Source organism: Alligator mississippiensis, chromosome 12, assembly GCF_030867095.1.
Source record: "Alligator mississippiensis isolate rAllMis1 chromosome 12, rAllMis1, whole genome shotgun sequence".
In the NCBI taxonomy this organism is placed as follows: domain Eukaryota; kingdom Metazoa; phylum Chordata; order Crocodylia; family Alligatoridae; genus Alligator; species Alligator mississippiensis.
This window is the reverse complement of record NC_081835.1, coordinates 38161944-38189172: the sequence shown is the minus strand read 5'-3', so window position 1 is coordinate 38189172 and position 27229 is coordinate 38161944. Positions and strand designations below refer to the sequence as shown.

General features: G+C 46.2%; 1 protein-coding gene across 1 annotated transcript in view; it reads right to left on the bottom strand.

Moving 5' to 3' along the window:
- Positions 1-27229, bottom strand: part of SFMBT1 (Scm like with four mbt domains 1) — a 107009-nt gene that overhangs the window by 52925 nt on the left and 26855 nt on the right. Inside the window, exons 2-8 of the mRNA XM_059716060.1 lie at positions 22435-22675; positions 21113-21201; positions 19479-19725; positions 19035-19109; positions 15853-15953; positions 13383-13484; positions 3408-3558 (exon numbers count right to left, since the gene is read on the bottom strand). Coding sequence (XP_059572043.1) covers positions 3408-3558; positions 13383-13484; positions 15853-15953; positions 19035-19109; positions 19479-19725; positions 21113-21201; positions 22435-22639 — 970 coding nt within the window. The 5' untranslated portion in view covers positions 22640-22675. The remainder of the gene's footprint in view (positions 1-3407; positions 3559-13382; positions 13485-15852; positions 15954-19034; positions 19110-19478; positions 19726-21112; positions 21202-22434; positions 22676-27229) is intronic.

Sequence of the window (27229 nt, the reverse complement as noted above, 5' to 3'; positions counted from 1 at the left end):
AGTTCCAGGCAGGAGCCACCTCTGCAGCCCAGCGGGCGGGACCCAGCAGAAGAGAGAGCACCGTGCCACCATGGCCACATAGGTGAGGTGCCCTCGCCCACCCAGCAGCAGTGGGGGAACAACTCTGCTCTGCCATTGCTACACCTCATGTTGGTGGTGCCGGGTCTCACCTGCTGGGCTGTGGAGACAGCTCCTGTCCGGCTGCAGCCTTGCATCCCCTGTGGGTGCAGAAATCTCAGGGGCCATGTGACCTCCCCACAGCATTGCCTTGGCCCTCCTGCCCCTGAATGCATTGCCTGTGCTCCTCCACCCCTCAACCCATCACCTGTGCCTCCTCCAACCCCCAGAACATGTCACCTGTGCCCCCCACAACCCCATAGACTTACCTGGAAGGATCTGTAGGAGCTGTTCTCCACTGGTGCTTTGCTGCCATACGCATGCGCGTGTGCACATGCATGTAGTATCTCTTGCCTCTGATTGCCCTTCCCACACTCCCTAGCTCCAAGAAGCCCCTTGCAGTCTGGAACTCTGCCAGCCTGCAAGGGGAAACCTGCATTTTTCTCCGTTAAAGGAGAAAATCCGTGTTTTTTTCTGTCATAGGAGAAAAAACGTTTCCTCGCATTTTTTCACAGCAAACGGAAAATCTGGGTCCCTGGTAATCAGTTGTTAACTACAATTTCTTACTAGACTAGATAATATGCTAATTCTGTTCTTTATCAGCAAACAAACTGTCTAAATTTGGCTCTGGTGAGCAAGTCAATAGGGGATTCTGAATTCCTCATAGAAAAAAGATACATTGAACCCTTTCTATATTTTTGTTATCTGGACCAGATAAAAGTTTCACCTTTAAAATTAAAATTTCCAATCCACTTTGATATCTATTTAACAGAAATAGTTATTTCCCTAGTGCCTGAAGTATTGTATCCATAAAATAAATTCTGAGTAGTGTAACAAGGATGAATCATTATGATTGCCTACATAGGACCTTTAAAGCATGGTAACTTATCTTCTATAAGCATGGCCTAATGGAGAATTCTAATATAATAAAGCCTTAGTCTATCTGTCTGTCTGCCTATCTGTCCATAATGCTTTATTCGCACTCTGGTTGGCTGTCTTGGCAGCCAATCAGAGTGCTCTACACAGACAGATGGTGGAGCACTGCCATGACAACGGGGACTGAGGGGCTGAAGGGGGTCTCTCTCTCCTGTTCCTTTAAGGCCAAGTGGGATGGCGGGGACTGGAGCAAAACCATGATGGAGGGGATGGACCCCCCTCCCCGGTCTGCTTCTTGGAGCCAGGGACCGGTGCCCCCCCGCAACCTCCCACAACAGCTGGCAGGGAGGGGAGGCAGCGGGGAACATGGGAGGGAGTGGAGTGGGAAGAGGAGGGAGGGTTACCGGTGACTGTGCCCCGACACAGCCGTGACCACTGCTGCAGTCACAGGCCCCGGCCCTAGCCCAAAGTGGCAAGGGGGAGGTAGGAACGGCTCTGGCCTCAGCCTGAAGTGGTAGGGGGAGGTGGGGAATGGCCCCAGGCCTGGCCCAAAGAGGAGGGGGGAAACAGCTCTGGCGCCGACCCCGGCCCTGGCCCAAAGTGGCAGGGGGAGGTGGGGAACAGCCCAGGCCCCAGCCTGAAGGGGAAGGGAAATGGCCTAGGCCCAGGCCCTGGCCTGAAGCAGCGGGGGAGGTGGGAGCAGCCCCAGCCCTGGCCTAAGGCTGGGAGGGAGGAAGACAGACAGATGGACACAGACATCTGTCCCCATCAGCACCCCCACCATCATTCTTGATGGGCAATTTGCTAGTCTACCATAAATGTCTAATATATTCAGTCAGGCCACAGTTTTCAGCTTGATTTCTGGAGCCTTTATATAAGCTACAATGCAGATTTCTAGGGAGGACTGGAGTCCACTGCGAAGACAATGGGTATTTAGATCAAGTATTCCCTTCCCATTCTCTCTGATAAACAAAACAAAGACAAAAGGATGGGAAGTAAGTACCAAGGAACAGCACTGTTATGCTATTCTGCCAGCACAGGATACTAGATGCAACTGAAACTAGCAGAGTATCTCCAAGGGGAGAACCACTGCTTCAAAACAGATAGCTAAAGTATACCCCATACAGAGTACTACTACCATGACTGGGGTTGAGAAATTTATAGAAAAAGGATCTATAATACTATTTACCTTCAAAATAATGAGGTCCACCTAACTCTTTCTGGGAATCACCACAACAGGAGCTTTTATGTTTGCTCTATTATGTCAGCCAAAAGGTATACTCAAATGGTGTCTCAGTGAATCCAGCTGCCCCCCAGAGCAGACATCACTACTTATGGTGTTGGTCAAAGAGGACTGGAACCATTTGGTGGGTTTCTGTTATGTGGTTAGAATTTACAGGTCTGGATCCTGTATGTGGAGAAGGAATGTAGAACTATGCTAGCCGTAGAACCCTAGTACACCTGACCCAAGGAGAGGGAAGAGAAACTCACAATTTATGTTCCTATAAGCCAATGGAAAGCTAATGCAACTCAGGCATTACGATGAGTGGCAGCATGAAACCCCCGGCTCTGAACTGTAACAGACCTTTCCATCTGAGAGTCTTGGAAAGGAAGTCAGTGGGCACAATGGCTATTCTCCCTCTATCCTGTGAAATACATGTTTTAGGAAACTGCTAACCTGTAGAATAGTTTTTAACCAACAACTCTCATACGTTTCCAAGTAACAGGAAAAAAGCCATTAACCTAACACCACTACGAGGCAGAGGAGGAGCCTTATGTCCAGAAACAGATTCCAATGTCATGTTTACTGGGGTCTGATACTATATTGAACCTATAATTCATCTATGTTCAAGATCAGGGGTGGCCGACCTGTGGCACAAATGCTGTAAGTGGCACAGGTGGCCTCAATGTGTGGCATGTGGCAAACAGTGCAGGGAACTTTAAGCAAAGAATCAGATTGGGCATGGATCAGAAAGCAGATCAAGCAGGGAACACAGGGTGTAGGGAGCATCAAATATCGAACAGGGAAAGGAGACTGAAGTTGTATTTGGGGAGGGCACAGGGCTTAATTTGTAGCACACCTGCCAAAAAAGGTTGGCCCCCACTGTCCTAGAACATACCCTTTCCTATGTAGATACCTAGAAGCCTCCCTTTTCACCTCTTAAGATCAGCACTCTCTAGAGCACCCCTAGCCAGTGACAATCTCACACCAGAGTACATCTCTATGGGATACCTTGATTCCACTGCTGTCTCTTTGCATTTGCATCACTCTTACCACTTTATGTCCAGTCTTGCACAAAGTCTTGAAAAAATGTAGTCCCAGACTGGGTATTTACACAAGACTCTGAGGTTAGCAATCCCTCCTTTCCATAGAGACCTCCTAGAATCTGTGTGTGATGAGAGTGCAGACCTACCTGGCGGGGGGCTGAGATGCAATCCATTTTTCAGACTCCACTGAACAGGGAAAATACCAGCACTGTTGACATGGCAAACATAGGACTGGGTAGTTGGGCATTCGGGTCGCAAGTCATCAATTTCTACCAAGAAATATTTTTCATTGAATACCTGCAGAGTTATCCAAAAAATTTAGAGTAGCAGAGGAAAGTACTACTGCCTTTAAGAAAAAATACCACTGTCAGATATTCTTCGAAATCCCTCATCAAAAAAAATTGGGGCTTGTCTATATGCAGAAGATACTGCCCTAAGCAAGGGCTCAAATTTACAGTGCACTAGCTACATCACAGTAATTCATGTAGACCCTTCCAGTGCAGACTAAGTGACAGGGAATAAACTACCTCATGCAAAAGATCTCAGTGTGTGCCAAGACTGCCCACAAGGAAGAAATTGGTGCAAAGTAGCTAGTGGGCTATAAATTCCCACCTTAGTCTACTTCCCAATAATTTCCCCATATAGATGTGTCCTCAGAGGATTAAAAAGAAGGTAGGATGGCCTTAGGAATCAGAGACTAGTAGACTGTACTCCAATACCTGGAAAGTTAATTAAAGCAATCAATTTATAAGCACATCAAGGAAGCAGCAATAAGTAATTACTTGGGTCTTGGACAAAAGTTACTTTTGTAGTGTTATATACAACCTTATAGTGTTACAAAACTCCAGGGTCCACACATTCAGGTTGTTTGTAGCATTACAGAAAAGTTGGATCTATTACAAAAAAAGTTCCTGTTTCAAAAAGAAACTTCTTTACAGGCCTATGATTTGTAGTGTTACTTGTAACATGTGGACACTTGCACGTAATGCTACAGGATTCCCCCAGCATCTCACAGCTGTTCAGCCAGTGGACTGTGGGCACTGTAATACCTGGCGCTCTTGTTGTGATGGTTGTAATGGATACCTTCATAGTACGTTTTGTAGTATGGCAAATAGCTTCAGTATTGTAGTGAACATGTGTCCAAGAACTCAGAGAGCTCTATTGTGATTCAGAATAAAATAAAAATGTGGTCATCAAGGTAAATGTTTCTCTCTCATGAGAAGATAAACTTAGCAGACAAAATAAAAAAAAGAGTGAATATACTATACTCTGGGGCTTTAGGCTCCTGATTACAAATTAGAAACACATCATCTTGTTATAAAATAAAACAAGAATTTGGATTTTTTTTTTCAAACCCACAATAATAAATTGTTCAATGTGTTAATACTGATTGGAATCCTAGACAAGTTGGTTATTTCACTAGTTCATTATTTTCAAAACTGAAAGAGGATGGATGAGAGCATAGATTAAATTTACATCTGATCTAAGCTGGGAAAGTTGTAAATGACTCCTTGGAGAATGTGAAGTGTAAGAATACAGGGTAGAGGGCATCTTATTGACTAACTGAATCAGATGCTAAATGAGCTATTGCTCAATAAAACTTATGCATCTCTAATTCAGTTAGTGTAGTGATTTCAGACTAATACAGCTAACTACCACTCTGTGTAAGAAGATAGTACAGACTTAAATACTGGGAAGTTAATAAAATCTAAAGATTGTTATAGAATCATAGAAAATATGGGTTGGAAGGTACCTCAGGAGGTCATCTAGTTCAATCCCCTATTCAAAGCAGGACCATCCCCAACTAGATCATCCCAGCCACGGCTTTGTCTAGTTGAGTTTTAAAAATCTCCAAGGATGGTGATTACACAGTCATTCTGGGTAACCTGTTCCAGTGCTTTACTACCCTCTTAGTGAAAAAGTTTTCCTAATATCTAACCTAAACTTTGCTTGCTGCAACTTGAGATCATTGGTTCTTGTTCTGTCATCTGCCACCACTGAAAACCATTTAACACCATCCTCTTTGAAACCACCCTTCAGGTAGCTGAAGGCGGTTGTCAACTCCCCCTTTAATCTTCTCTTTTCCAGACTAAATAAGCCCAGTTCCCTTAGCCTCTCCTCAGAAGTCATGTGCTCCAGCCCCCTAACCATTTTTACTGCCCTCCACTGGACTCTCTCCAATTTGTCCATATCCTTTCTATAGTGGGGGGCCCAGAACTGGATATAGTACCCCAGATGTGGCGTCACCAGTGCTAAATAGAAGGGAGGAATCATTTCCCATGATCCGGTGGCAATGCTCCTACTAATACAGTCCAATATGTTGTTAGCCACCTTTGCAACAGGGGCACAGTGTTGACTCATTCAGCTTATTGTCCACTGTAACCTGTAGGGCCTTTTCTGCAGAGCTGCTACATAGCCAGTCAGTCCCCAACCTATACTGTCACATGGGACTGTTCTGTCCTAAGTGCAGGACTTTGCAATTCTCCTTATTGAACATATTTGACATAGACATTTCTTTTGGTACAATCCTCCAATTTCCCCAGGTCTCTCTGAATTCTAGCCCTACCCTTCAATGCATCTACTATTTCCTCAGCTTGGTGTCAATCACAGACTTGCTCATGGTACACTCCATCCCATTTGGGATGTGACAGAGATGATCCCGAACTTTATCCAGCCCACCTATTATTATGCCATGGTTTTAATCCATGTGGGCACTAACAATGCATCTGGGAACAGTCCAAATCACCTCATGAAGGACTACAAGGCTCTAGGGGCCAAGCTGAAGGAGACAGAGGTACAGGTGGTCTTCTCATCTATCCTCCCAGTGAGCAGATGTGGACAACACCATGAGACCTGCATCAGGAAGGTCAGCTTATAGCTTCAGAGCTGGTGTTACAAGACAGGCTTTGGCTTTTTGGACCATGACCCATACTTCTGAAAATGAGACATGCTTGGGTGGGATGGGCTACACCTCTCCCCCAAAGGTAAGCGTGTTTTCTCTTTCAGGTTGGCTGCTCTCCTCTGGCAGGCTTTAAATTAGGTTCATCAGGAGAAGGGGAGGACAAAGATGCAGGGATCCACAGAACACTACATCATGAGATACCCACAAGATCAACCCAGGTAAGTATCAAAGAACCTATTAGATAGGAGTATAGAGGAGATCTAGGGGTAGCCACCAGGGGAATTAAATGTATATATACAAATGCCAGGAGCATGGGAAACAAGCAAGAGGATCTAGAACTCTTGCTTGTGAGCAGTAACTTTGACCTAGTGGGTCTAACAGAAACCTGGTGGAACTCTACTCATGACTGGGTAGTAGGAATAGAGGGCTATAGGTTTACAGGAGAGATAGAGAAGGGAAAAAAGGAGGGGGTGTTGCTCTCTCTGTCAAAGAACAGTACACATCTTCCCTAATCAAATTGGGATCAGAGGATGGACAAGCAGAGACTCTGTGGGTAAGGATCCAAGGGGGTCAGGGGGGAAAGGGACCTGGTGGTGGGGGTCTACTACAGACCTCCGCACCAGGAGGACAAGCTAGACGAGGAATTTTCCAGGCAGCTCTCAGAGGCTGTGTAGTCTAGAGACATGGTAGTCATGGGGGACCTTAACTACCCAGACGTATGCTAGGAGGAACAGTCAGCTAGATCTAACCGCTCATGCAGGTTCTTAACCTGCTTTCAGGACCCCCACCTAACACAGGAGGTAAGGAGTCCCACCAGGGGTAACGGCTTGCTCAACTTGGTGTTGGCCACAGGGGATATCCTGGTGGGGGACCTGCAGATTCAAGCCAACTTAGGGGACAGCGATCACCAAATGATAAAATTCACTATCCAGAGAAGTGCGGCCACTATACCTAGCAGGACGCACATGCTAAACTTTAAAAAGGCTGACTTTAATAGGCTCAGTGGATTGGTTAGCAGGGTACTAGGAACCAAGAGCCTAGATACTTTGTGGGGGGTCCAGGAGGGGTGGTCATTCCTTAAGGATACCATTCTTTGGGCTCAGAGTAAGACAATCCCATGGCAGAGAAAAGGGGACAAAGGGGCCAGGAAGCTCCTTTGGCTAACCAAGGTCATCCAGGATACCTTAAGGGCAAATAAAGTAGCATACAGGAAGTGGAAGCAGGGGGTAGCTAGGAAGGAGGAGTACACCTCCTTGGCCCACACCTGCAGGAAGTCAGTCAGGAAGGCCAAGGCAGCTCTAGAACTCAGGCTAGCAGCAGGGATTAAGTACAATAAAAAGTCCTTTAGGTACATTGGGAGCAAAAAGTGGGTGCAGGGTACCATAGGATCCCTACAGGACGGGCAGGGGGGCTTAGTGATGGATAGCAGGGACAAGGCAGAACTCTTCAATGAGTTTTTTGCCTCGGTCTTCTTAAATCGGAATCTAGATGAACCCTCAATATGCATCATGGACATCAACAAGGGGAACATCAGCCGACCAATGGTCAGTGCTGATATGGTAAAAGGACACTTGGAGGGACTAGACGTATTCAAATCACTGGGACCGGAGGGACTCCACCCACAGGTAATGAAGGAATTAGCGAGTGTCATAGCCGAACCACTAGCAAGGATATATGAGCACTCATGGTGCTCGGGTCAGGTCCCGGAGGATTGGAAGAGGGCCAATGTTGTACCAATCTTTAAGAAGGGGAGGAAGGAGGATCTGGGGAACTATAGACTGGTCAGCATTACCTCTATCCCAGGGAAAATCCTAGAAAAAGTTATCAAGGAACACATCTGTAGGAGCCTGCTGGCTAATATGATGAGGAGGGGCAACCAACATGGGTTTATAGCAGGCAGGTCCTGCCTGACTAACCTAGTTTCTTTTTATGACAAGGCCACCAAATGTTAAGATGCAGGAGTTGAGGTGGATGTTATGTATCTGGACTTCAAGAAGGCCTTTGATGCGGTATCCCATACCATCCTTTATTAATAAAATGAGAAGATTTGCCATGGATGATTATACAGTAGAATGGGTAGCAAACTGGCTCAGGGGTCGCACTCAGAGGGTGGTGATGGATGGGTCAGTGTCAACCTGGAAAGATGTGTGCAGTGGAGTCCCTCAGGGCCTAGTTCTGGGGCCAGTGCTGTTCAGCATCTTCATCAGTGATCTGGACAAGGGGGTGGGAAGCACCCTGTCCAAATTCATGGCTGACACTAAAATATGGGGTAAAGCTAACACTCTGGAGAGAAGGAACCAGATCCAGGCTGACCTTGACAGGTTGGGGAAGTGGGCAGAGAACAACAGGATGCAATTCAATAAGGACAGGTGCAAGGTGCTGCATCTAGGGAGGATAAACTGCCATCATACCTATAGGCTGAGGAGTGACCTTCTCAGCACCACTGAGGCAGAAAGAGATCTTGGAGTTATTGTTGACTCCAGGATGAACATGAGTCGTCAATGTGATGAAGTAGTTGGCAGAGTCAATCTCACCTTGTCGTACATCCATAGGCGCTTCACAAACAGGTCCAGGGAGGTGATTCTCCCTCTCTACATGGCACTGGTCAGGCCAGAGCTAGAGTACTGTGTTCAGTTCTGGATGCCGCAGTTCAAGCGGGATGCGGACAACCTGGAGAGGGTCCAAAGAAGAGCCACTCATCTGATTGGAGGCCTGCAGGGAAGGCCCTATGAGGAAAGGCTAAGGGACCTTAACCTTTTCAGCCTCTCCAAGAGAAGGTTAAGAGGGGACCCTGTGGCGACCTACAAATTCATAAGGGGGAGCAACACGAAGTAGGCAATGATCTGTTTACCATGGCACCCCCTGGAATAACAAGGAACAATGGCCATCAGCTATTGGAGAGTAGGTTTAGACTGGACATTAGAAAAAAGTTCTTCATGGTTAGGGTTGCCAGGATCTGGAATAGGCTTCTAAGGGAGGTGGTGCTCATCTCATCCTTGGCGGTCTTCAAGAGGAGACTGGACAGGCACCTGGCTGGGATCACATGTTCCCAGGTTTGGTGACCCTTTTCTTGCCTGCCAGGGGCAGGGGGTCAGACTAGATGGCCCACTGAGGTCCCTTCTGACCTTGGAATCTATAAATTTATGAATCTTCCAGATCACCGACTAAGACACTGAACAAAACCAGCCCCAGGACCAACCCCTGGGGCACTCCACTTGGTATGGGCTGCCAACTAGACATTGAGCCATTGATTACTACTGTTTAAGTACAATGATCCAGCCAGTTTTTTTATCCACTTTACAGTCCATTCAACCAACGCATACTTCCTTAGCTTACTTGCAAGGATGTTGTGAGAGACCATATCAAAAGCCTTGTTTAAGTCAAGGTATTCTTCCCACAATCATCTCATTATAGAAAGCAATTAAGTTGGTCAAGCATGACTTGTTTTTGCTGAGTCCATACTGACTGTTTCTAATCACCTTTTTCTCCTCCAAGTGCTTAGAAATTGATTCCTTGAGGACCTACTCCATTTTTCCAGGGACTGAGGTGAGGCTGAACAGTCTGTAGTTCCCCAGATCTTCCTTGTTCCCTTTCTTGAGGATGGGCAGTATATTTGCCCTTTTCCAATTGTATGGGACCTCTTTAGGTGCATGAATTCACCAAGGGCAAGTCATGCCTAACCAATTGGGACCCAGAGACTTTCAGAGATTTATCTTGTAAAAAATAAGGAAAATTATGGCTAGTCAACTTAATCACTACACAGGATATACAGAAGATGAAATAAAGATGTCAGCCATGATATGTTGTCACATACAAAAATGAGATAATAACTAGAGGTGCCAAATAAAGGCAAGTAATTATCTCACTCCAGACTTGCCTTCCATTAGAATCAATTTTGAAAGAATCAGTAAGAGAGAAGTGTTTGTTGGAAACCTTAAAAAAATTAATTTTTAAAATAAACAGTACTGTTTTAGATTAATAGATTCATAGAAGTTAGGAGCTGGAAGGGACCTCACAAGATCATCAGGTCCAGCCCCCCTGCTCTAAGGCGGAAAGACTGCTGTGGTCAGATGACCCCAGCAAGGTGTGCATCCAGTCATCTTTTGAAGTTCTCCAGGGAAAGTGACTGTACCACCTCTGGAAGGAGTCTGTCCCAGACTCTGGATGCACAAACCATAAAGAAGTTTTTCCTTATGTCTAATCTGAAGTGATCTTCTATCAGTTTATGACTATTATTCCTAGTCTTCCCCTGGGGTGCCTTGGTGAACAGATGTTCTCCTAGAGTCTGATGTTCACTCCTTATATATTTAAAGGCTGCCACCAAGTCCCCCCCGAGTCTTCTCTTTTCCAGGCTGAACAGACCCCTACCCTTCAGCCTCTTGTCGTATGGTCTGTTCTCCAGACCTGTAATCATTCGTGTGGCCCTCCTTTGGACTCTTTCTAGCTTCTCTATATCCCTCTTGAAGTGGGGCACACAGAACTGGACCCTGTACTCCAGCTGCAACCTCACCAATGCTGAGTGGAGTGGGAGGATGACACCCTTAGTTTTGCTTGTGATGCACTGGTTGATGCATGCCAGAGTGTTGTCTGCTTTGCTGGCTATAGTATTTCACTGGTAGCTCATGTTCATTTTGTGATCGATCATGACCCCCAAGTCTCTTTCAGTTGTGGTGCTGGCCAATGTTCCCTCTAAGGAGCAGCAGTCTGTGAGCGTGCCACCTCGGTCCATGAGCGCGCCGCCTCGGTCCAGAGTGGGACACTTACTGAAGGGGGCTGAGGCCAGAGGCTGGAGCTGGGGCCGGATGCTGGAGCCGGGGGCCAGGGGCTGGAGGCAGGGGCCAATCCAAGTATATAATGTCGACCTCATCTCCCTTATCCAGGTGATTGTAGAAGGAGATGAGGTTGGTTAGGCATGACCCGCCTGCAACAGAGCCATGTTGGCTCTCTTTTAGAATACTGCCTTCTGTTAGCCTATCACTGATGGATTCTTGTAAATTTTTCCAGGATTTTTCCAGGGATTGAGGTCAGACTGATTGTCTTATAATTCTCTGGGTCCTCCTTTCTTCCTTTCTTGAAGCTAGGCACCACATTGGCCATCTTCCAGTGTTCTGAGACCTCAACCGAGCACCATGAGCTCTTGAATAGCTTTGCCTTTGGTTGTGCGATAATGTCAGTCAGTTCTTTCAGCGCTCTTGGGTGTAGTTCATCTGGTCCTGCTGACTTGTAGATATCCAGCCTCTCTAGGTATGCCCTCAGAAAATCTTCACTAATTATAGGTGGGTGATCACTCCCACCATGTCCATTCTGCTTCCTGTCAGGCAAGTTAATATCCTTGGTCTGGTGGATGCAAAGTATTCATTTAGGAGTTTGGTTTTCTCCTGAGCATGATTATTAGCTGTCCCGTTGTCTTCAGCAGGGGTTTTACATTTCCCTTATTTTTATTCCTGCTTCCTACGTAACTAAAGAAGGACTTTTTATTGTCTTTGATTTCTGTTGCCAGTTTGCATTTGGTTTCTGCCTTTGCTTTTCTAATCTGCTCCCTACAGGTGTGGGCCATTCCTGTGTACTCCTCTTAGGGAATAATTCCCAGCTTCCATCTCTTATAGGCTTCTCTTTTTGTTTTCAGGAGGTCCATGGCCATCCTATTGAGCCAGGGGGGTCTCCCAGCCCTTTTGCTACCTTCCTTACGAACAGCAATGGACCTTTGTGTGCCAAGGATCATATCCTCAAGGAACGACCACTCTTCTTGGACTCCCCTTCCCAATGGATCATGGTCCCACAGGGCCTCATCCACCAATCTCCTTAGCTTGTAGAAGTCAGCTTTCCTAAAAGCAAGGATTTCTACCCTACTAACTGATTTTCCTGCCTTATGATGGATGGTAAAATTGTTCGTCTCATGGTCACTGTCACCTAGATTACCCTTGGTTCTCAGGTTACTCACTAGATCATCCCCTTTGGCCAAAACCATATCCAGGAGTGCCTTTCCTCTGGTCAGCCCATACAATTCTTGAGTCAAATAGAGTTCCTTGATGCAAGTTAGGAAGTTACATGACAGCTCGGATCTAGCTGACCGCTCTTCCCATGATATATCTGGGTAATTGAAGTCACCCATGACAACCATGTTCTATGAGCATGCAGCCTCTGCCAGTTCTCTGGAGAATTCTAGATCAAGCTCCTCCACTTGGTTCGGAGGTCTGTAATATACTCATATCATCAAGTCTCCTTCCCTTGCTCTCCCTGTATCTTAACCCAGAGAGTCTCAGGTCACCCTTCTTTTGTGCCTGTCTTGGCTTCCAGGGATATGTACTGCTCTTTCACATAGAAAGCAACACCTCCACCCTTCTTCCATACACAATCCCTCCTATGTAAGGTGTAGCCCTGTGGTCCAATTGTTGGTGCAATCCCACCAGGTCTCCATTATTCCAATAACATTGTATTCCTTACTGGTTAGCAGGAGGGCCAGTTCTTCCTGCTTGTTCCCCATGCTCCTGGCATTTGTGTAAAGACATGCAAGTCTACCATTGGAGGCCCTTGGCTTCCTGTTTCGCTGAGGAGAGTTCAGTCCTTTGGCCTGTGTCAGAGTGTTCTTCCTATTGTTTTCCATTTAACTGGTTTCCTGCTTGCCACTTCCTGGGCTTGCTCCAGTAGTTTTCTTCCCATGTCCCGGCAATCTCAGTTTGTGGTGTTTGTGGTATATAATTTCTTTTGGAACACGTAAGTGTTAACTATACTATAAAGAGATTGGTGAAAGTTGTCAAACCTGAGAACCTAAAGCTGGAGTCTTAAATCTATACTTGCACATTTTAAATGACAGGCCAGTTACGCTTACCTACCTGCACGTCCACTAACCCTAGTTAATTTAGTAGGGGTTGCAAGTGTTCAGCATCTTGTGAAACCTCAGGCCGTTTTTAACTGGGTATGAAAGTACTGATTTGAATGCCTAAAGTTAGGCCTCTGGATTTGGTAAATTTTAGCTATTTAGTCTTGCAAGCTATATAGCTCAAATGTACTAATTTTAACTGAAACTCTTTACCTTGCAGTTAACACATTTGGTAGACTCCTGTCCTCTGTATGATCTATGTTATGCAAACAAATTCCATTTAAACTCTATTCTAAGATTTTAGAGAGCATACAGAGAGTACCTATTAATGACTATAAATAGAAAAATGTTAACTAGACTTTAACCATAACTAAGACATTTCAGAAAGAATCCTTATACCTTAATCACTGTAGCAGGAGAGATGACGAAAGGAGTCCCTGGATTGACAGCCTCCAACTTCATATTTTCAGAGAATGAATGCACTCTGATCAAAGGTTTTTCCTAAAAAGTTCATGTCAGAGCACTGATTAGCCATATTTCTCCAATGTAAAACACTAGACAGTTCTACACGCTCGAAGTGGATGAAGTAACTTTACCTAAGCATCTGTGGGCGCTTGTACACATGATGAAAATTGCCCGTTTTTGCGGTTCAGTTGTGTCACACTGTATACATGCAGGGTTTATTTTATGATTTAAATGAGTTTGCAACATTGCAAACTAAATCACATCTGCATGTAGTTTTGTTTACATTGTAGCTATTTGCAAATAGCCAATTACCTATCAAGAATGATGGCGGGGGTGGGGGGATGGGCAGGGTTGGAGCAGCGCCACCCAATGCCACACGCTACTGCCACTCTGCCTCCAGCCCTGTGGGCCCCTCCACCCCCCATGTCCAGCTCCATGTGCCTCCCCTCTCACCTACCCACTTAGCCTCGCAGTCCCCACCATCATTGGGGGGGTGGGGACAGAGCCCCACATCTGGCCCCACGCCCTGCTTCTTGTCCAGCCCCATTGCCTCCACTGCCCCTTCTCCTGCCCGCATTGGGTCCATTTCCTCCCTCTCCGTCCCCCTCTGCCTCCAAGGAGCAGGCCTGGGGAGGGGGGCAAGGCTGGCCTGGCCCCCCCACTCCGACCCTGCTGGAGGATGGCGGGAGTGGCACCGCCATGACAGTGGGGACTGAGGGGCTGCAGCAGGGGGTGTTGGGGGGGGTGAGGCCAGAGGCCAGTGTTCCCGCTGTCATGTTGGCACCATCCCTGCTATCCCCCTCTGCCTCTAAGGAAGGGGGGGGGGGGGTAAGGCAAGCTCCGCTGGCTTCATCCTCCTGCTCTGGCCCCTCGGTCCCCACTGTCATGGCGATGCTTCTGTTTGTGCTGACCACTCTGATTGGTTGTTTTAGTAAGTATTTTGATTGGCTGCTGAGACAACCAATCAGAATGAAAATAAAGCATTTTGGACAGACAGACAGACAGACAGACAGACAGACAATGGCTTTTATAATATTAGAATGTTGCAGTCTTTGACAGCTTACCCTCCCAACACAGGAGAGTTGGGATGAAGGCAGAAGCAGTGAGGGGCCTGATCGTTTCTTTTTTTTTTTTTCTCACAGAGCCTGCCCACATCTCCCATGCCCGGGGTGAAAGCTGCCAGTGGGCCAAGTGGCCCCTAAACTGTGGAGGGCCACAGCCTTTTTGTCCACAGCAGCAGTGCCCCATGGGGCGACCTGGGTGGGCTGCTAACAGTTGGATCAGGCTGGGTGCTGTCTGCGAGGTGGAGCAGCACCCACTCACTAGCTGCCCGCCCGGGTGGCCCCAGGGGGTGCTGCCAACTTGGAGGGAAGGTCTGGGGCCCCCCGCAGCTCAGGGCCCACTGGCAGCTCATCCCCTGGCTGCGGCAGAGGTGGGCAGGCTCTGCAGGAAAAAAAAAAAAGAATCAGACCCCTAGCTGTTTTTTTTCCCCCTTAGCGGAGCCTGCCCGCTCAAGCTGCTGCTGGGCTGTGCAGCCCCTGAGGTGTAGGGGGGCTCAGTCCTTCTGTTCCCAGTGGTGGCAGTCCCTAGGGCCACCCCAGTGGGGTGCTAGCTGCACGGGTGCTGCCCCAGCTCACAGGTAGCACCCACCAGACGCAACTCTTCCTGAAGCCCATGCAGGGAGCAGCACCTCGTGGACTTTCAGCACGCAGGCTTGGGGAAGAGTTGGACCCAGTAAGTGCTGCCTGCGAGCTGGGGCAGCACTTGCACGGCTAGCACCTTATCTGGGTGGCCCTGGGGGGTGCTGCCACTTTGGAGGGAAGGACTGGGCCCCCCCACAGCAGGCTCCACTGAGGAAAAAAAAGCAGCGAGGGGCCTGGTCCTTTTTCTTTCCCTGTGGAGCCTGTCCACCTCTTCTGCAGCTGGGGGGGAGGGGTGAGTTGCCAATGGTCCCCCAGACTGTCCCTCCATGGCAGCAGTGTCACCTGGTCAGTACTCATCTACTAGCAGCACATGCAGGCAGCCGCAGGGAGCACCGATGCCATGGAGAGAAAAACTGGGGCCCCCTATAGCTCAGGGGCCACTTGGCCCATTGGCAGCTCGACCCCTGGCTGTGGGAGAGGCAGGCACGCTCTGCTGGGAAAAAAGTAAAAGGGGTTCGGGCTCCTCACCATAATGGTGATGGAAACCCCTAATTTGAAACACTGCGCTTGCACTGGAACTAAACACACTAACCACAAGCATCCAATCTCATGCACCAAACAGCAGGCAGCAGCAGCAACACCACCTTTATTCTGTCCAGTGATTAGCTCTCCTGTATTAATTTCTAGAGATCATAGGCAGCTATTCTTATTACACTCCCTGTAGGTTTGCTTCACCATATTCTATGAACTGGAGAATTTACCTTAAAAAGATCAGTGGGAACTGAAGACTCTTCCTCCTCTTCTTCTTTCACCTTCTTTAGGATCTCTTGCCATTCTGCTTCACTCTTCAGGGACCTGATAGCTTCAACAAAAAAGGTAGCAAGGTGAATGAGGAGAAGCCTCTAATAGCTCTCAAATTAACTGGGTGGGGGGAGGAGGAGGGATGAGAAAAGTGATTCAATCCCCCTCTCATCAGTTTAATAAACTCTTTCTGAATATACCTAACAGATCATCTTGTGTGAGTCTGCTCATGGAGAGTGTTCATGTCGAAGACAGGGAGGGTATAAGATGTCCCTCTGTCAGCACCTCCACTTTCATGGAATCAGAGAAAATTAGGCTTGGAAAGGACCTCAGAGGGTCATCTAGTCCAGTGTTACTCAATCTGTGGCTTACAACCCAAAGCTGGGTAGCAGGAATATACAAAAGGGTCGTGAACAAATTTAAAAAATGGATCAACAAACTTTAAAAATGGATTTTCCTTTAAAGGAGAAAAAAAGTGGGAAACTATAGGCTTCCTCTTGCAGGCTCGTACGGGCTGCTTGGGGCTGGGGGGAATGGAAAGAGGGCGATTAAGCAGGGGGTGCCACATGCATGTGTGTGTGCACACATGCACAGGGTAGCCAGGCAGTATGGAGAGCAGCTCCCACAGGTAAATCAATGGGGAGGGGGCATAGATGACATCTCAGGGGAATGGGTGGTGGTGGGGGGGAATACAGGCGACACTGCCTACTACACCACTTCCTTTCTGAGGTAGAGCCATGGCTTGAGGGGAGCAGCGGTGGTGGCAGCTGGGCTATGGTGGCAGGTGGAGCTACGGCCTGGCGCATGAGCGGCTGGTAATGGAGAAGGGGAGGGCAGCGCATCCCCATCCCCTCATCTGTTGTTCCTTGCACTGCTGGCACTGTGGCTGGTATGGTGGTTCCAACTCCAGTGGCAGTAATGAGTCTCACCTCCCCACTCTGCCCTCCTTCAACAAGTCCCGCCCACTGAGTGGCGGAGGCAGGTCCTGCCTGTGCCAGTCCAGCCAGGCTGCAGCCCCATGCCTACTGTGGCTGCACAAATCTGGGGAAGCTATTGCTCCCCCATCCCACACTCCCCCTCAGCCCCACACACTCACTCCCTGCTCCACACAGTGGGGCTTGGGGGCAGGGGGCAGCAGGTAGTGAGGGACACTAGCAGGGCTGGAGGTTGAGGAACTGTGGGTTGGAGTGAGGGGTACCGGTAGGGCCAGGAAGTTATTTTCTATCTAAACTATTTACTGGGTTGGAACTAGCTAATGTTTACAAATGGGTTATGGTACAAAAAACGGTTGAGAACCACTGATCTAGTCCAACCCCCTGCTCAAAGCAGGACCATCCCCAACTGGATCATCCCAGCTAAGGCTTTGTCTAGCCAGGCCTTAAAAACCTCCAAGGATGGCTATTCCACAACCATTCTGGGTATCCTGTTCCAGTGTTTTACTACCCTCCTAGTGAAAAAGTGTTTCCTAATATCTAATCTAAACTTCTCTTGCTGAAATTTCAGACCATTACTACTTGTTCTGTCATCTGCCACCACTAAAAACAATCTAGCCATCCTCTTTGGAACCACTCTTCAGGCAGTTGAAGACTGCTATCAAATCCCCCCTCAGACTTCTCTTCTCGAGACTAAATAAGCCTAGTTCCTTCAGCTTCTCCTCAGAAGTCATGTGCTCCAGCCCCCTAACCATTTTTGCTGTCCCCCACTGGACTCTCTCCATTTTGTCCACATCCTTTCTGCAGTGGGGGTGGGGGTGTGCAAAAACTGGACACAGTATCTAGATATGGCCTTACCAGTGCCAAATAGAAGGGAAGAATCACTTCCCTCGATCTGCTGGCAATGCTTCTACTAATGCAGCCCATTATGCCATTATCTTTCTTCACAAAAAGATATTGGCTCATATTCATCTTATTGTCCGCTGTAAACCCCAGGGCCTTTTCTGCAGAGCTGCTGCTTAGCCCATTGGTCCTCAGCCTGTACTGATGCATGGGACTGTTTTGTCCTAAGTGCAGGGTTTTGCACATGTCCTTATTGAACTTCATGAATTTTTTTTGGTCCAATCTTCCAATTTTTCTAGGTATCTCTGAATCCTAACCTTACCCTCCAGTCTATTACTCTCCCCACCTTGGTGTCAACTGCAAACTTGCTGAGGGTGTACTCTATGCCACCTTCCATATTACTAATGAAGATACTGAATAAAACTGGCCCTAGGACCAACCCCTGGGTCACTCCACTGGATACCAGCTGTCAACTAGACATCAAGCCCTTTAAGTCCAATAATCCAGCCAGTTTTCTGTCCACTTTACAGTCCATTCATCCAACCCATACCTCCTTAGCTTGCCTGTGAGAATTTTGTGGGAAACCATTTCAAAAGCCTTGCTAAAGTCAAGGTATATTAGTTCCACCGCTCTTCCCATATCCACAGAGCCAGTCATCTCATCATAGAAGACAATCAGGTTGCTCAGGTATGACTTGCCCTTAGTGAATTTATGTGGACTGTTCTCTTAACTTCTCCTCAGAAGTCACCTTCTCCTACAAATGCTTAGAAATGGGTTCCTTGAGGACATACTGTATGATTTTTCAAGGGACTGAGGTGAGGCTGAGCAGTCTAGTTCCCCAGATCCTCCTTCTTCCCTTTTTTAAACATGGACACTATTTGCCCTTTTCCATCATCTGAGATCTTCTCCCAGCTGCCATAAGTTTTCAAAGATAATGGCCAGTGGCTTTGCAATCACATCAGCCAGCACCCTCAGGTGCACTGTGTCCAGCCCCACAGATCTGTATATACTTAGCTTTTCTAAATAGTCCCTAACCTGTTATTTTGCCACTCTTGGCTGCTCCCCTTCTCCCTAAACTGTGCTGCCCAGTGCAGCAGTCTTGGAACTGACCTTGCCTGTGAAGACTAAGGTTTAAAAAAAAGCATTAGGTACTTCAGCCTTTACCACATCATTTGTCACCAGGTTGCCTCCCCATTCAGTAAGGGACCCACACTTTCCCTGATCTTCCTCTTGTTCCTGACTTCAGGAACATAATCTATATGGAGATCCATTTACAGGGGGAAATACATACATTTCTCTCCTACTGCTAACATTACATTAAAGTTATGTTTATAAATTTCCATACCAGCTTCCCCTATATGTTTTACCTGTCCCTTTAAATGGAGCTCTAGGCAATCTAGTAGACCTGGAAACCCAAATATCTTGGCTCCAATGAAGATGTGCTGTTAAGAAGCAAGGAATTAATGTCTTTATACACTGCACTAACAAAACATAGCATGACATGAGCTGAATTACATGGATTACTTCTTCCTACGAAAATCTCAGGCATTTATGAAAGGCAATCTTTCCCTGCATTCAGTACCTTCTACAAACAGGTCAGAGGTAGTGGCAGGCAAAAGCAACTGGCAACATTTGAATATGGGGATGTAACTTTGATTTCCTGAAGCTCTCATTTATTTTACACAGGAGTACAATAAACCTTATGATATGTACTCACATAGATCTGGAATGCAGATCACAGAAGCAGAAACTGCATTTTGAAGCTCAGGATCAACAGCTTTGTTTATAAATATTAAAATATTATTCTTTACCTAATGGAGGTTGAAGGCTATATCCCTGTTGAGCTGCCCAACCCACTTGATGAAGGAATGGATCCAAATAGAACATCCACTTATCAAATCTATCAGAATCCCCCAATCCTTCATAACGTAACTTGAGCCTTCCACCAACATTTTCCACCACATTGACAATCCAGGCATCCAAGAAATCCTGGGAGTTTTGCAATTCTAGTCTGGAGCCTGGTGCAATGAGATCCAAGGGATTTTTTCCTCTGTGAAGCTATAAGCCAAAGGGAGAAAACAAAACAAGAAAGTCATCTATATACCTGGCTCAAAATACATGGCATTATGATTCTTTCCTATCACTGTTGTAATGCCTGACACAGTTTGGCCAACTGAAGCATGAACATAGAAGCCAAATTGTAGAGCACCCTTTCCAAACAGATCACAAAATTCATGAGCAATGTTGATCACATTGCTGCTATTACAGCTTCTGGACTATTTAGAGCCATGGTGATAGAAGTATGTATTTATATAAAGTCAGAAGATGTACTTAACTTGTTTCAGTGGTATTTGAAATTGTTATATTCAAAGATTAAAATGAAAGGAGGAAGTGGAGCAAACCAGGCCCATCTGTTTAAAATTCCAGCATCTCTAATACAGAAGAGCGGGGGTCGTCAACTTCTTTTGGTGAAGGGCCAGAATGACGCAGCTCAGGTCTGAGGTGGGTGGGCACTAGATACTGTCTGCTTCCACTGCTTCTCCCTGCCACCCAGCTTAGCATGGTACAGGGAAAGTTCTCCCTCCACCAAAGCCCCAGGTGTACAGCTGTAGCACGAAGACACAGCCTCTGAATGCTACCAAAGCTACAACTCTGTGGATTGTATTCAAAGGCTCCATGGACCATAGGTTGCCAACCCCTGTGGAAGAAGACAGGGCAGCAAGGATGTAAAGATGTTTCTGTTAAAACACTGGGCATAGGCAAGAATTAATTTGTAGCTCTCATTTTCCAGTAAGTAACCACACTGTAATCGGGAGTAATTTGGGCATAATTTAAGACTGGACACCAACTGAAGTAGTTTTGGGGATGTGGGTAATTTCATACAACAAACATTCTGGCTACAGAAAAGGAATGACAGTTAAAAGATTCTGAATATGGCCTATTTCAAATACAGGAACATGAGTTGAGGAATAAAATAATAATGGAACAGTAATGGAATGAAATTCTGTTCATCAGCAAAAAAGGGTAAGGAGGAACATAATTGAGGAAAATAGCATTCTGAAGGTTAGATAAAGAAGAGAATCCACAAAAAGTATTCAAGGGAAACAAAAATAAGCTCACTCCTTTTTTCTTAAGTGAATTTGTAAATAAAAAGCATTTTTACTCTGATTGGGGCTAACAGGCTGAACAGACAATCCAAACTAGTAACTCCATATGTAGATCAAATGCCTTCCTGAATTAAGTGGTGCAAACACTGGAAGGTAAACAAAACTTACTTCTCATAGGTACAGTGGCATATAAATAACAGCTCTTAAAATTAAGAAGGGAGTAGAACTGATCAGTTTAACAGGGCTTCATTTTACACTGTATGTGCAATAAATTAAGAGTGTACTAGCCCATAAAAAAAGAATTCCATCATTTTAAATGAGTTGAAATGAGAACTCACCCCCTCTAGCAGGTTTGCAGGAGCACTGCATGATCCTTTCAGCGTCAGCTGAAGGAACTCCTCCTGGTCAGGTATCTTTTCCTTGATACCTAAACAAGAAGTAAAGATGGCTTCTCTTGCCAGCAAAAGGCTACTTGCGCAACAAGAGATTTTCAGATCCTCAAAATGCTTCATTCAGAATATAATTTATCATCTGTATCAGTCAACTTTCAGGCAGCCAGGGGCCATACATGGTACAGGCTACAGTCCTGGGGGCCACACAAGGTATAGGCAGTGCCCCCAGGCTCTCCCCAGCACATGGGCAGCCTGTCTCCTCCCCTCCCCCACAATCCCAGCTGCACCATGTTGGGCAGGCAACCTCGCTCCCCTCTGTTGCATGCACAGCACACCCCACTCTGACCATGTATGTTGCCCACCATAATGCAGGCAGCCCAACTTCTGCTATTGTTGTTTGCAGCTCAGGCACCTTGGTCTCACTGCCCTGTGCACATCATGAGTACCCTGACCCTCTTCTGCCACAGGAAGCAGAAGCTGGAGGAGAGCAGGGGAGCCAGAAGAACCTAGTTGATGCAATAGGAGCAGGGGGCAAGGGAGGGGGACAGTAGCGGGCAGTGGTGGCCGAGTAGGAGCCCATGGGCCACATGCTAACCCTTTGGGGGCCATGTGCAGTCTGTGGGCTGCCAGTTGGACAGCCCTGATCTACATGTCAACAACAAGGCATATATGCTCCTGCATCTTACACAATGTGTCTTTATCTGGCTTACTTGTTGGTAACACTGGGTGTGTCTACACATGCATTTATGCCAGCTTAAACTTCCTTTATTTCAAAGCAAAAGTCTGGAACCTTCACTTTTGACAATTTGACATCACAACTCGCTAGTATAGATAAAGCCTATGTTGGAATGATCATTTGGCATTTTACAGGAAAGGATATTAAATTAATTATAAAATAGGAATTAAGATGCAGCTCAAAATTAATGTACTTTTTGTTTTGTGCAGTGTTGGTACTGATATTAGCATAGATTTGAGAATGAAGTTTAATAAAAACTGTTTTCACAGAATCAGATAAGCACAAGGCAGTGATGTATATCAGGTGTTACATCAGACCAATTTTTTTTTCTAAAAAAGGTAGCATCTTTGTAACAGCAACCAATGTCTAAAAAATCAAAGCCATGAGATATGGTTGGTAACAGGTAGTGAAGTCCAAGTCCGAGTTCAAACTACTCATGCCTCTGAAATGATAAAATAGTCAATTATTATTGCAGATGCATACTGGCTCAGAAATTAAAATATATTCCCTCATTTCCAAGGGGAGCTATTACCTTCAGGCACTTTGAGAATCTTTTTGTTCTGTTCACACCACCCAACTGGGTGCAAGTCAGCTGTCATAACATCACACCAGAAGTCAGCCTTACGGTCTTCACCATACCCATCATAACGTAACAGGAGCAACTGTCCACAGGTTGTAACAATGGTGGCTACCCAGTATGTGTTTTGGTCAGACTTGACAGCAACCTCTAGCTTCATGCCTGGGGCAAAACCATTCTGCAAGCTAGTATCTACCTGGAAAGGATAAAGATTACCACAAGTCATTAGTTCACACAAGCTTTATGTAGCAGCAGAAGAGCAAAGTGCCTACCATGTACACAAATCTCAAATAATATTAATCTCTCAATGGCTGTTTTACTCTTCAGAGATGTATTTCATCATGTGATCTCCCATGAACAAAATTATCCACATAATTAAACGTGAAGTAAATTTTAGTTTAGAATGGTGGGAAGAATCCTTTTAATTAAAATATAGTCTTGTATTATAGCTTCCAATTTTAGCTGCACATTATTTTTTGCTTAAGAGTTCTCCAACTCAAAACTGGGTGCTCAGGCCAGTTGGTTTTACAAGTAAATCACTGCAGTGCACTTTTGTCTGTTGCAATGGAATTCAACATTTTTAATCTAAGACAACCTGCAGAAAGTGTTTGGACAAACATTTGTTTGAAAAAGGAAAGGGAGCCATTCAAGAGCAGGTATCTGCTATCATGGAACTGTTAGATAGGCACGATCCTGTAGCAAAAAAAAATAGCTAAGCATCTATAACTTTAACTCAGTTTCATACAGGATTAAAGTTGCAATGGTTTGCTATGCTTCTTTTGCTACAGAAGCATGCAGACGTAAATTACATCATAACAGCTTATGTCAGTATCAGTATAATTATAATGTCTGTCTTTACCAAAATGAATGCTTTATGCAGTAATACCATCCCTCATCTGCCAAGGATAGACACTTCCATATCTAACAAGATACAATTCAGGTGCACGGCAAGTTGCAGACCTGAGACTTTTTCTCAGGCTGCTTCCTCTGAGTTCATGTCACTAGACTTCTTGGTTATTTCACTAAACAATTGGCTTCGTCTCTTTCACATTTTTTCCAAAGTTTATTCTTTCTCAGATGCTCCAGAAATTATATGAGGTAAGGATTTCTTAAGGTGATATCTTTCGTTGGACCAACCGTGTAGTAACGATAGTTAGACAAGCTTTTGAAAGCTTGTCTAACTCTATCCCAAGTACATAGTTGGTCCAATAAGAGATACCACCCTAAGAAATCATTGCCTCTCACATTGCTTCAACTGCAGTTGCTATTAGTTTGATCCTGTCCTTAATCCCATATCAATTGCTACTGCTTCTAACACAGGGGCAGGCAATTATTTCAGGCGGAGGACCGCTTACTGAGTTTTGGCAAGCCATCGAGGGCCGCATGACAGGCAGCCAAGGGTAGATAAATATTAATTTTCTAAATTTTTTAGGGGCCCCAATAGAACGGCCTAGCTAGCCGCATCCAGCCCATGGGGCACATTTTGCCTGCCCCTGTTCTAACACCTTAGAGTAGTGATTCTCAACCAGGATGCTATGGTATTCTGAGGTGTAATAAGATCCTTTTAAAGATGTCACACAATATTAACACTGCTAGGTTTGTGAACACCTATGTGATTCGTAAAGTAAACCCAGAGATTTTGACCCAAAATTTCCCTTGGATTAATTAATTTTAGAAATGCGTTAACATTGTGCTGGTGAATATATTTTTTATTGTTGCATAGGAATCTTCTTTTTGTTGGTTGGTCTGTATTTACTGTAGTTATTATATTTTAATTAGTCAGCATAACATTTTTATTATGCACAGAAGTGTCATGAACACTATAACAAGTGCTGTAATCTGATATTTTTGCATTAAAACCAGTGGAGACAGAGATAAGTGACCTCTTCTGGCAAACAAAGACTGCAAAGTGACTTTTTGTACAAAATTCATGACTTGTTTAAACTGACCATGGAAAATATCTGGCAAGAGATAAATGCTGAACATCTTTTCTCCTTTGGATCAGTGAATCTGAGAAGGGCGAAACCCGCTGATTCTCATTTTCATCCCCCTAAATCCAGAGAACTGCTTAATGTCAGTAAATAGTAAGGCTGTGTGAAATTTCACTGGCTGTTTCATTTTGACACTGTTTTGACTCATTTTGAGGTCAAACCAGCAAAATCAAAATGAAACAAAGGGCTTTGAAACACCCTCGAAACAAAACTAGGCTAGCTGAAACATTTCAACAGTTGAAAAGTCGACATGTTTCAACCATAGCGCTGGGGATGGGAAGTTAATCCAGCTAGGCTGAGTTTACCTCCCCAGCATGACCATTGGACTGGGGCTGGGAAGTCAGCCCAGCTGGGATGACTTCCCATCCCCAGCGCTAGATCAGGCCAGGGCCGCGAAGTCAGACCAGCTGGGATGACTTCCCATTCCTGGCCCGATCTAAACTACACACAAGGAACTATGTTAAGAAAGCATTAAAACTGTAAAATTAAGAGCTCAAAAGTTAGGAAATACCCATGCAAACTTAAATTTACTCCCTTTGGGAACAAGCATTGGTAGTTTTTATTGCATCAGATCCAAAGTATCACTCACATTCAGTGCGCAAGACTAATACTGCTTGTCCGGGGGTATTAGTTCAATATTTTGTTTGCTCGTCTGTTCAGTTTGTGGCCTTATTTAAGCTTGAAAGGACAGATCATTATTTGTTTCCTTTTGGGGTTTTCTATGGTGTTTGTCAGTTCAGGGATATCAGAGTGCTTCACAAATGTCATATTTATTTTCACACCTGTGATATAAATTAATATAATCTCCCCATGTAAAAGAAAAAAGGGGGGGGGAGGGCGCCTCAGACGCAGTTTAAGATCAGAAATATCCAAAAGATTTGGATGCTGAATTTGAAATGCTTCTGAATTATGTCTTGTGTATACAAACACTTTAGACTACAAGAGCAGAATTCAAAAGGATCTTAGATAAATTGGAGACTTGGGCTGTGGACAATACAACATAATTCAATAAAGACAAGTGTAAGATGTAGGGAAGAAATATCAAATGCACAAATACAGGATAGGGGATAATTGACTAGTGCTGGTGTGAGAAGGGAGGCAAAAGCCCCCACAACTAGCCCCAGGCCCCCTTCTCCCCGATGCGCCCCAATACTCACCACAGGGATGGCAAAAAGCGACAGCTGGGGAGAGACATCGAGGCAGGGAGAACTGGCTTGGCAATTTCAGAGCTGCCTGAGCCTGCAAATCAGAAGGAGAAGGGGGTGGGGCCCCAGAGGAGACTGGGCTGCTCAAAAAGCATCTGAAGACTCAGCTGCGAGGTGGGGAGAGGGAGAACGGCGCGTCAGCAGAGAGATGCTGGTTGGAGACCCGTGGAGCGCGAGCCCTGAGGACAGTGGCAGGAAGTCAAGCACTGGCAGGGAGATGCCGGCAGGTGTGCTGCGGAAATTGAGCCCCAGGGCAGAGGGATGCCAGGAAGCTCCACTGGGGAGAAACAGCTCCTTGGGATGCCAGAAACAGGAGCCGAGGCTCTAACAGGAAACCCAAGTGGGGAGCAGTACCGAGGGACCGCAAACACCCCTGGGTTGCACAGCAGCGAAGAAAGTGCGGAGTGCCACGGAACCCAGTGCAGGAGGGACAAACAACACAGGCTGGTGGGACCAGACAGCCCAGCCTCAGGTCAGACAGGACCAACGTGGGAAGGGGCGTAGGCCCAAGGGAGGCTTCCCCAAGAGGGTCAGCAGAGGCCCTGCATAGGGTGGCCACCCCTCCCAGATGCCTACCAGGCAAGGAGGGACTGAGTCCCAAGCAGGACCAAGGGGCCTGGGGGACAAGATCCCAAGGGCCTGCCAACAGATGCTAATTTCTTATGTTAATTTTTCATTCCTAAATTACAGTTGACCCTGGACTGGGGTATGTTTAGTTGCCAAGGACAGAGTCCGAAGACGAAGGATGGCCTCTGGAGGACGGACGACCAGAAGGCCTCTGACCCTTGGAGGTGGGTGACATGGATGAGATGGGATCATCCAAAAGTAAGACCTGTGGAGAGCAGAGTCTGCCTTGGCTGTGGATGTGGTAAGGGTGGGGTAAAGGGGAGGTTGGAGCCCCATGAAAAAACCCAGGGGTGAGATCCCCTCAGGCTACCTACCAGGAACCGCCTCCCAAGAAGAAAATAAAACATTAAAGTTGTGGCAGGTGAGTAGGAGCAGCAACCAACTTACATCAGTGGTGCTGAATTTGGATCTCACCCTGACATCACTAGGGGGCTAGGCACCAGCCAAGAAGGGGGCAAAGCCCTATAACACCTACCAGCGACAGCTGGCAAGAAAGATCTGGCAGTTTTGCTGGATCATAGAACCTAGATCTATGAATAAACCTACATGAGTCAGCAATGTAATGCAGTTGCAAAAAACCCAACCCTCCTCCAAAAAACCCCAAACCAAAAATTGCACCAAAACAAGAGAGAAAAACAAGCCACAAATTACAAATTTGGGCTGAATTCATAGATTTCATAGACATTAGGGCTGGAAGGGACCTCGGAAGATCGAGTCCAGCCCCCTGCCCAAAGGGCAGGAAGTCAGCTGGGGTCATAGGATCCCAGCAAGATAAGCATCCAATTTACTCTTGAAGGTGTTCAATGTAGGTGCTTGAACCTCCGATGGCAGACTGTTCCAGACACTGGGGGGTCAGACAGTAAAGACTTTTTTCCTTACGTCCAGCCTGAAACAGTCACGGAGGAGTTTGTGACCATTCAATCTTGT